General features: G+C 41.4%; 2 protein-coding genes across 2 annotated transcripts; one reads left to right on the top strand and one right to left on the bottom strand.

Moving 5' to 3' along the window:
• Window positions 1-468: 468 nt before the first annotated feature.
• rfc2 (replication factor C (activator 1) 2) lies at window positions 469-2,144 on the top strand. The gene is made up of 6 exons (XM_077737767.1): window positions 469-756; window positions 822-927; window positions 987-1,088; window positions 1,258-1,516; window positions 1,608-1,868; window positions 1,949-2,144. Exons 1-6 carry the CDS (start codon window positions 534-536, stop codon window positions 2,057-2,059), a joined length of 1,062 nt encoding a protein of 353 aa, XP_077593893.1. The 5' UTR covers window positions 469-533; the 3' UTR covers window positions 2,060-2,144.
• Window positions 2,145-2,181: 37 nt separating this feature from the next.
• Window positions 2,182-9,695, bottom strand: LOC144210752 (protein NDRG3-like). The gene is made up of 16 exons (XM_077737647.1): window positions 9,591-9,695; window positions 8,302-8,381; window positions 8,192-8,224; window positions 6,835-6,940; window positions 6,611-6,731; window positions 6,412-6,474; window positions 5,262-5,322; window positions 5,090-5,176; window positions 4,936-4,992; window positions 4,753-4,856; window positions 4,288-4,353; window positions 4,162-4,213; window positions 4,027-4,074; window positions 3,875-3,910; window positions 3,750-3,801; window positions 2,182-3,441 (listed from the first exon to the last, which is right to left on the bottom strand). Exons 2-16 carry the CDS (start codon window positions 8,356-8,358, stop codon window positions 3,308-3,310), a joined length of 1,077 nt encoding a protein of 358 aa, XP_077593773.1. The 5' UTR covers window positions 8,359-8,381; window positions 9,591-9,695; the 3' UTR covers window positions 2,182-3,307.
• Window positions 9,696-10,374: the final 679 nt, after the last annotated feature.

The following is a 10,374-nucleotide window of genomic DNA, read 5'->3' as shown; positions in this document are numbered from 1 at the left end:
ATCTGCTGGACCAGACCTCCAAAACAGAGCCAGTAACGACAAGTGTCATCATAAAAACAAAATAGTAAATAAAACACTTACAGACAGCCCTAATGGAAAAAGTATTTAAAGATTTAAGACAGGCCATATAAGAATTAAATGGTGGCGTGTATTTTTCTCCACATTCATGTTGATTGTAACACCCTAATAACGTGGCTCTAATGCGGGCTAGATCAATTAAAAGTATGTTATAATTCATTTTAAAGTAAGCAGTAAATATCCGGCCATAATGACAAACTAAAGCTGGTTACAAAATTGACCAATAGTGCTGTTTAAAAGTCGAATATTATATATATTCGTAGTTGTAGAAATACACTGAATTGTTGACGGGCCCGACGCAGAATGGCCAACAAGTGACAACGGCCACCTCTTTTCTTTGGGCTCATCAAAGCAGATCATCGCGAGATTTCAATAGTAACTCGTGGCTGTGACTTCAGCCAATGAGAATGCTTTACAGTCGCTTCCGGAGCGGGAACTAACTTGTTGGGGCTATCATGGACGTGGAAATGACGGCGCCCCAGAGCGAAAAGAAAGACACAGGCAGGCAGAACACAGAGGCTGAAGATGGAGCCAGCACGAGCTCCGGCTCCTACGAGCTGCCATGGGTGGAGAAATACAGGCCGCTTAAGCTGAAGGAGATCGTGGGCAACGAGGACACCGTGACACGCCTGGATGTCTTCGCCCGGGAAGGAAATGTCCCTAACATCATCATAGCAGGTCAGTATACAATAATACTAACCTATCAACCGTCGAAGATTAATGACTGAGATGTTTGTTTTCAGGTCCCCCCGGAACTGGAAAGACCACCAGCATCCTATGCTTGGCCCGAGCGCTCCTTGGTGCCTCTATGAAGGACGCTGTGTTGGAACTGAACGCCTCCAACGACAGGTGAGATCTTTTTCTTTGAGTTTTTGGACTCACCTTAATATCACTTTTGGTGGGCTCAGGGGAATCGATGTGGTGAGGAACAAGATCAAGATGTTTGCCCAGCAGAAGGTAACACTGCCAAAGGGACGACACAAGATCATCATCCTGGATGAAGCTGACAGGTGAGGCCAATAACATGGTGATACGACAATTAACTCTCGTTAAGACGTTCAACTTAAAAATGAAAAATCAATGAGCAGCCCAATTAGTTGCTCATTCCTACTTGGCATCCAGATGAGTGGATTTGATTTTGCTCCATTTGCAACTTGGACATTCTTGGACTTTTTCCAGTATGACGGATGGAGCTCAACAGGCACTGAGGAGAATTATGGAGATCTACTCTAAAACGACACGCTTCGCTTTGGCCTGTAATGCCTCGGACAAAATCATTGAACCTATCCAGTCGCGCTGCGCTGTCCTCCGCTACACTAAATTGACCGACGGGCAAATCCTGGCACGGCTGCAAGACGTGGTTGAGAAAGAGCGACTGTCCGTGTCTGACGATGGCCTGGAGGCTATCATCTTCACCGCTCAGGGGGACATGCGGCAGGTGAGGAATGATAACATCACAGATGCTTTCAAATGATGCGAAAATGGGGAGGAAAAAAAAGCCTGTTTTTTTTTACATCTCCCTTTGCCAGGCTCTTAACAACCTGCAGTCTACCAACTCGGGCTTCGGCTACGTCAACAGCGAGAACGTATTCAAGGTGTGCGACGAGCCGCATCCCCTGCTGGTGAAAGGCATGCTGGGACATTGCGTGGAGGGAAAGGTGGATGAAGCATACAAGGTGGTGGAACAGCTGTGGAGGCTGGGTTACTCACCAGAGGACATCATCGGGAACATCTTCAGAGTGTGCAAGAGCTACCAGATGGCAGAGTACCTCAAATTAGAGTTTGTCAAGGTGAGATCGCTCACAAGCATTCATCACTCGAGTCTTGAAAAAAAATCTAACCTTGAATGTGTCGGTTTCTTTGCTTGCAGGAAATAGGCTACACACACATGCGCATCGTAGAGGGTGTCAACTCGCTGCTACAGCTGGCGGGTTTGGTGGCCCGTCTATGCCAAAAGACATCTCTCCCTGCTGCTTCCTAGTCCATTTAGGAATAAATCACGACTTTGACCTCTTGTCTTCAGGTCAAATCTGGCTTTTTTTGCTAATAAATCTACTTTTGTTCAATTGGTTTCCCTCCTTTTTCAGACAGAAACGAAATGAGTTGCTCTTTACATTAAATTTTATTTTTTATTGAAAACATTTAGAAACATTAGAATACTTGAAAGTTGTAACAAGACACATTTACACACCACAATTGAACTAAATCTCTGAACACTTGGAAGCATAACAGTGGTAAACCAATAATGCCAACATTAAATGACCCAATTTCACTTTAGTCCTCTCCATGAGTAATATTTTTTTTCTGTAAAATGAGTGCGCAAACTACATTATCCAGTCAATACCAAAATAATCCATCACTCACATAATATACTAACTTGGTAGCTTTTGGTCATTAAGGGCCAAACTACTCACAAAATGGTAAACACTGGTGCATTTTCATGCCAAAAGTCCACTATGAGCATGCCTGGCCTTGCCCAAACTATTAGAAAAGGGCCCAAAATGGGGTAATATACAATCAATTTTGCCCATGCAAAAGCCACCACACAACAGAAAAGCAAATAAGGTCATTGGAAAAGGCAAAGAGCAGAAAATTGCTGGTCAGATGTTATCAGAATTCAGCCACATTTACAAATTTTATGTACTACAACTAAGTAGTGTGTTGCTGAGTTGACTTTTTGATTTTTTTAGATGTAGTTTACTCATCGGTTGCCAGTGACAGCAATAGTCCAGAAATGACAAATTATATTAGTGTTAATAAATATTTTGAAACAGATTGTACAAGACTGCTTACTTTAGGATTGCACATTGGTGAATAAAATCACTGCCCTGAATATCCAATGTTTTACGGGAATCGATGAGTATTCGGGCATGTTTGTGTCCTCCAAAAGACAAATTGCAAGAAGAATAAATATCAATTCTAAAAAAAAAAGGCATTCACCACAAGGAAAGAAACTGAACAAACACAATGGCACCTAATGGATGCTACCCTAGATAAAGCCAGCACTTTGAATGCAAATAAACACCTCACGTTAAGGGCATCAACAGCATCACCACTGCAAGCGCAAGGCTGTAAGGGAAGAAGCGAATTAGGACGTCTGCTTTTGTCTCATCCCGAAAAGTTGCTCGACTAACGGGATGGGGACGCGAACGACAACGAGACTAGAGTGCGACCATGTGGTCACGAGTCGACTCTGAATGGAAGAAGAGAAGAGCCTGTGCGGGTTAGGTTAGGGGCCGGTGGGCGCAGTGCCCTCCGGCAGCGTGGTGGTTGAACTGCGAGTTCGGACGCTGTCGCCAGAGCCTACGCTCGAGGCAGAGTGCGTCCTGGAGCGGACCAAGCGGGTCATGCCAGCTGTGGGCACTAAGGTGGGAGAAACAAGGGGAAGAAGAAGATAGCTTTAGATGTTCAATTAGCTTTGTGGAAAAAGCTGAAAACCAAAATAGAGTCAAACCGTAAGCCAAGAAGCAAAGTTGACCGCAGAGCGTGTTTTTTTGCATTACATTCATAGCATCTTCAAAAAATGAATGGCCAAAAACAGCCGTAGAAATGTCTGGCATCATTTTTGAAACATGTACAGTGGTAAGTGATTGAATATATCTTGATGCCTAAATGCTTTATCAGTATTAAATCCAAACACTAGGAAGTGACAAATAAGAGGTATTACTCACTGTAGCCCATTCCCTGCACAAAATATTTGAAGGCCTCTGACAGTTTTCCAGGCTGAGGGAAACAAACAGCACATTGACAAAGATTAAAATAAATTAAAAAAAACAAGGATGGCATGAGCAGCTACCTGCACGACTTGAGGAAGTCCTCCACAGTCCGCCATCTAGAGGAAAGGGAGAATTACACCACTTGGAGTATGTGGAGTCCTCAGGTCCTCGACCCTTTTAGTCCCTTCCCATTAAAGATGTCTACAAAAATTGCGGACTGAATAATAGTTACCTTGAGCAATGTGGTCTTTGTGGGGTTTAGTCTGGAATTACACTCCACCTGTTTGTGGATTAAAACAAAAAAAAAACACTTTACAACAACGTAAACGACACACAGCGATTGGAGATCACCAGGAAAGGCACCGACCACAGCATCGACAGCAGGTGAAGTGTCTCCGACTACCAGCAGGGCAGGACACCTGAGACATGAACACAAAAGGCACACACCGGAGTCATAAAATACAACAAAAAGGGGAAATCAAACAGTCAGTACCTGAGTGTGTTGACCGTTTCATCGCTCAAACTAAGCGTGGGACGCTCCATCTGTAACTCAGCACGGCTGCAAACAAATACAGAGAAGCAGACAAAGATAGACACACTTATAATCCAATTTTTCTTTCCGATGGACCAACCAGCTAATTCTCACCAGTCAACCTTGATTTTTTTCAATTTTTTGAAAAAATTGCTGAATCCAGGTTGTAACAAAAACACAGGTTTCTCAACAACAACAAAAAACCCTATGTATCTTGTATTTGGCAATATATACAATAATATCCCATCATTTAAACATAAAAAAAAGTCTTCATAAGGCGCTCATTGTCTGCCAATGACAAGGCTAGATGTCTAATCTGGCAAATTCCCTAGTGTTTGTCTTTATTGGTCATCTAGCATGTTTGTTTTCAAAATAGACAGTAAGAGGACACAATGAAAAACATACCGACACAATGAAATAAATCACCTGTCATAACTGCAGTAAAACAAGGCCAAGTTGTCCAGTGGGATATCCTGGGAGATGTGTAGCCTGTAAGTCAGGATCAACTCTTTGTTCTCTGTTAGCTCATCCTACACACACACGGAAACAACATTTTAAGGAGGCAAAACAAGCTTCTGCTAAAGTGTATGTGTGTGTAAGTGTGCTCACAGTGCTGAAGTGGTGTGCCATTATGATGTCCACCAGGTTGCTAGTCCAGCCACTCAGCTGCAAGAGACAAAAATAACTAATAAATGTCCATTTGCTGCTGTATCAAAGCAGGACACACTAGAGTTGTGTGCGAGTTTCAGTGTGAATGTCAGACCTTGGATACGGCCCAGTCCATCCAGCCTCTGGCGCAGGGATCAATATTGATCAAAACTAAACCTTCCACGAGACTGGGTTCATTCAACTGGAATGACAATTAGTGTTGTGATGTGTCGGTCCAAATTCTTTGATCCGCATTGGATATAATATTAAACATTGGATTTACTCACAGCCAGTTTGGTAAGGACATAGGCTCCAGCACCGACCCCAATTCCAATCACGCTTTTTATTCTGAGTACACAAATATATGCATTTGCAAGTGACATCAAATGAGCATCCAAGATGAAAAAAGTTCTCCCATTAAGGAATCGGAAGCTTTGTTAAATGTTTTTCCATTCTCAATTTACACAGGCGTACTTTCGGTATACTTTGGTAGTACCAAACTGACATTAGCTCTGGGATAAAAAAAAATACAGTGCAATGTCCAGACAGCAGTTTTTTTCTTGACTGTAATCACCATTGCATTTCAAACATCTCTGAAAATGAGCATATTTCAAATGAGTGACAACTCACATAGTCACCTGATTATGCAAATAGCTGCTCACCATGTGCTTCCCACACGCGCAGAGGTGTGACAAGACAGCTTAATTTTGCATTTGTATTGTGGGATAAAGCTGCCAAAATTGGCTCAGATGAATTTACAAAATGGCTTCAATTTGTGACATGGATTTTCAGAAACAGTTCGGAACCATTTGAATAAGACAGATGGTGAAAACAGAGCACGGGGGTCCCATTTTATGTTCCGTAGACAGCAGTCCACTGATCCAAATCGTGGCAAAGACAAAGAAAAAGAGCATAAAAGGGCATTTTTGTGGTTTACTGCCATTTCCTCTCTTTAGCTTTATCTCCCGTGTGTGCTTGGTTATTTGATCATGTCGCCGTAGTTCAGGTAGTAAACATTTGGATTGCCACATTAAATACTATTGATGTCCCGATCTGATTCTCAATATCGCAATCTTTGCCTAATACGAATATTTTTGGCATATCGGAAAGTAACAGATTTAGTCACGAGAATGACAGTAACGATCATCATGCAATGTCTTAAACAATGCATTTTAATATGAACAAAGTGATTTATCATTTACTTTATATTTTGCAAGATTTGTAGTGATCTAAAATTATGGGGATCGGTTTTGACAAAGCATCTTGAGAAAAATCCGATTGGATCAGAAGTCAAAAGGTCAGTTTCAGGACATCCTATTACATGATCAACCTGACCGAGATACTGACAATGGCCAATGAGAATGAAGTGTTTATTTATTAATTTTTTTGTGTCATGGGGGTCCACTGTACATGCTTGTGTAGAGCGGATTGACTTACTGAAGTTGCGTAAGCACAGAAGGCAGCATGGCAGCCAGCTCGTCAATAGATGGATACTGGTATCTAAAAGAAACATTTTTTATACTTATTTAATACTTCCAGTCACACTAATGCGCCAGGGCCAAGTGTTTAGCATCAGTTAGTTAGTGGATTTAGCTATTGGACAACATAAATGTTTGGGTAGATGTGCTGGTTTTACCCGTCGGGGTACGAAGGCGCATTCTCCTGTTGTCCTGGAGCGTCCACGTGCAAAACCGAAAAGTGTTGAGTGACTTCCTGCATGTCCTCATGGTTGAAAAGGCTGTTAAAGCAAGACTTATCTAAATACACGCACGCGCATGCACACAAACACAATTGAAGTTAACATTTATCCACATTTATGTGCGTTAATGAGTGCGCGTCTGTCTGTCTGAGTGTTCTTACGGTTCAGTCCAACATCGTGGTAGGTGAGGATGGTGGGTCGGTTGCCCTTGGCGACACCTCTCATGGTGACATGCAGTGTACAGTGACTTGTCTCTATGTCATATTCCTGGACAGTCAATAGAAATGCAAATTACCAATGCATTTATTGCAAAATTGTTGCAGGTTAATTGGCATCTCTGACATAGAGTATTACCATATTTTCTCGGCTATAAGCCGTATTTGTAACAAAGAAAAGATGATTGAATCAAGGGTACGGCTTTTATATTCTTTTTGACCAGTAGAGGTCAGCAAAGTAACATTTACTATTTGTTGGTTATTTTCAGTTTTGCAGTAAAAAAACAAACATTACTGGATGAATTAATTTCTTATGATGTTGACCCTAATAATGTACTTTGGATTCATAGAGTATCTCAAACATACCATCTGCGATAATGTTTCTCAAGATGTTCTCTTCAAAGTAACACATTTGTACCCCCTATTAAAATCATTAATATAGAGTTGAAAATTGTGAATCAGGAGGCGACTTATACGTGAGAAATTATAAAATTCAACGATTTTAGGGCAATTTTAAGGTTGCCGCTTATATGTGGGGCGGCTTATATAGACAACCATTCCCATTAATAATGACACCACCTCCGAGGGGGGATCAATCCTATGCTGCCCGCACTAAAATCAGGCCACTGCACCATCGAGTTGAAAAAAATCTATATTTAGCAAATCAATTTGTTTGGGCACTCAAAATTGCCCCTAGGTACGAGTGTGTGCGTGAATGGTTTTCTGTCTACATGTGACTTGCGATTGGCTGACGATTGGCGTCCCCCTACTGCCCGTAGTTAGCGGGATAGGCTCTAGCACCCTTGAGAGGGTAAGCGGTACAGAAAATGGATGAAAGAAATTGGCTGGCTAATGAGACGAATTTGAACGTGTTCTCTTCCCGGAAGCACATAAAGTCATATTTGGATGCGACTCCCACACAGCAGTCAGCTTCTATTTTCACTTGTGAGCGGACGTGGTGTTTTATCTCACAATCCCTCAAAAGGTCAATATAGCGTCTTATTCAATATGATTCGAGGGGGTGAGAAATCACATTGGCGTTTTGTGAGGAGGGCATAACCCATATTTAGTGTTTTGCTTATTTTAGGCCACAAATTGCTCAACGCTGAAACCATTTTGCACTTTGTTAAATTTGTGCAGACTCCTTGATTGCTTCCTAAACGATGTGTGGGGATGTGAGGACCCATTGTAAAATCAAGTAAGAACCTGAAGTTGCAAGTAAATAAGATATGATAAAAAAAAAATGTCGAGCTTGAAATTTCCAAGAACACTTACAGAATTGTTCCACAAATGTGCAACTCACCTGGCAGTTGAAGTCCTGCAGGTTTCTGCCATTCTGGGGAAAGAGAGGGAGAAATTAGAATTGATTTAACATGAAAAATGAAATTAAACCATTGCGGTTTGTTCCCTTACCTGCGTCGTCAACAGGGGTTTGATCTCAGTCAACTGTACGTCGTGAAGTTCTTCCATTGCGTGATCGTCTTGCTATTGCCCTGAATACAAATGATGTATCGCAAAATGTGGGAATATCACTGCACTAGTTTACCAGGGTACCCAGAGAAAACCCACACAAGCACAGGGAGAACATGCAAACTCTGCAAAGGAAGATAAGAATAGTTCTAGGGTCGAGACCTTGATGCCAGGTGGGCCCTCACTGTGTGGCGTTTGCATGTTCTCCTCGGGCTTGCGTGAGTTTTTTCCGGGAATTCCGGTTTCCTCCCACATCCCAAAAACACGGATGGTTGGCTGGTTGAACTCTCCCTGGGATTGGATGGCCACCGATTGAGGCTGTTCCCCGCCCGGTGCCCATAGTTAGCCGGGATAGGCCCACAATACTTGTGAGGATACACCGTTCGAAAAATGAATGAATGAACATCGGCTGATGGTTTGAGTGATTTCCATAGACGTCGCTTAGCCTAGCTAGCATCAGTAGCAATGTTCGGGAACCTTTGTAACAGAGAGGGCCATAAACAATTCATATTTTCTAATGTTGTTTCTTGAGAGCCATTCTCACAATTGAAAAGTAAAAATACATGAATATGTGTGATTTTTTTGTCACGTCACCACTTTTATAGTACAAAAAGTCAATGAATTCTTTTGACAAAATTGTTATGCTGTTTCTAATAAATCAGTATCAATGATATCATGCATGCAGAAGAGTAATAAAAAACTAAATTATGATTTAAGTGGTGGTCAATACCACAGCGACGCTCTTATTAGTGTGTTTGGGAGTAAGCTCTCTCACCAGTGATTTCCTTATTTTACCTTAAAGGTTAGTGGCGACCCATATGCAACCAATAGTAAGAGCCACATATGGCTACGGAGCCATAGGTTCCCTACCAATGATCTGTAAACTCATGCCATGACTAACTGGGTGAGTCATTCAATTCCTGTCAAGACTGACTGATTATACTTTATAATGAAGCGTCCTAAGTGTGATGCACGTGTTGTGAGCTCTTCTGATGGAGGGAACTATGAGAACACCAAGTCGAGCCTGGATATCATTCTGTCGCTGCGTAGGAACCGTCACTATGGGAACCGCTTCAACGCACTCTCTCGCTCGCTCCCTCGCTCTCAAACATGCATGCGCGAACGCGCACACGTACGCACACAAAATATCATTTGCTAGTTAGCCTGAAATAGCGAGCTAGTTAGGTGGGGCAATTCCGTTGGGACAAAGGCTTTTGACAAATTCAACTTACCGTAGAGCGTGCGGTCGAAGACACCGAGGTTTGGCAGTGAGGGAGGTCGAAAGGGAAGAGATGAGAGATCCGTTTGGAAAGCAACTCAGCCTGTTGGGGGGTGGCTTTTCTTTTATAGATACGACCAATCAGAAAATTTCGGAGGCGTGGCTTAGTTCATGTAAACAAGAGCAAGTTGATCCCTGAAATTCTATATTTAAAATTTGGAATTAATACCATCATTATCGTCCTAGTATTTGTGTTTTTCATCATTTAAATAAAATGCCACCTTTTTTACAGTTCGATTAAACTCCTACTATATATTTTGGTTGAAATATTAAATATATCATTAAAATTATCAGCTATTCAAATTATATTTAAATTCTTCTTTATTATTATTATTTAAGCATCAGAAATAGTATTTTAATTTTTTTAATGATGTTTTGACTGTTAGAACTTTTCAAAATCACAGCTAATTTTTTGTTTTTCCCCTCAATATTTCAAATATGAATGGATACGTTTACATATATTTTAACGGAAGGTACATTTTTACCTCACATTAGTCAAGTAGGATTTATTTTCAAATTATCTGGAAGTTAGCAAAATTTTAGTCTTTAATTCCATGCCTGTTAATAAACCCAATAATAGTGCTTTATTGATTTTACAAAACAAAAATCTGGCCCTAGTAATGGTGGCTTACAACAGCATCAATGTGAACATTCTACTGCGAGGGGTACACATTTTAAACTTAAGGCTAAAGATACAGAAAATTATCAAAATCTAGCTTTTTGTGGTTAGGACACTA

The sequence above is a fragment of the Stigmatopora nigra genome, chromosome 1 (assembly GCF_051989575.1).
Source record: "Stigmatopora nigra isolate UIUO_SnigA chromosome 1, RoL_Snig_1.1, whole genome shotgun sequence".
Classification (NCBI taxonomy): Eukaryota; Metazoa; Chordata; class Actinopteri; order Syngnathiformes; family Syngnathidae; genus Stigmatopora; species Stigmatopora nigra.
The sequence above is the reverse complement of the archived record's forward strand: the minus strand, read 5'-3'. Positions and strand labels throughout refer to the sequence as shown.

What these genes read in the sequence shown, in the direction of transcription:
- rfc2 (XM_077737767.1), top strand. Translation starts at nt 534, where the DNA reads ATGGACGTGGAAATGACGGCGCCCCAGAGCGAAAAGAAAGACACAGGC. An exon ending in ATCCTGGATGAAGCTGACAG is followed by an intron (nt 1,089 to 1,257) that starts GTGAGGCCAATA and finishes GACTTTTTCCAG; the next exon opens with TATGACGGATGGAGCTCAAC. An exon ending in TCAAATTAGAGTTTGTCAAG is followed by an intron (nt 1,869 to 1,948) that starts GTGAGATCGCTC and finishes CTTTGCTTGCAG; the next exon opens with GAAATAGGCTACACACACAT.
- LOC144210752 (XM_077737647.1), bottom strand. Translation starts at nt 8,358, where the DNA reads ATGGAAGAACTTCACGACGTACAGTTGACTGAGATCAAACCCCTGTTG. An exon ending in ATGTCCTTACCAAACTGGCT is followed by an intron (nt 5,177 to 5,261) that starts GTGAGTAAATCC and finishes TTGTCATTCCAG; the next exon opens with TTGAATGAACCCAGTCTCGT. An exon ending in GACTTCCTCAAGTCGTGCAG is followed by an intron (nt 3,802 to 3,874) that starts GTAGCTGCTCAT and finishes TGTTTCCCTCAG; the next exon opens with CCTGGAAAACTGTCAGAGGC.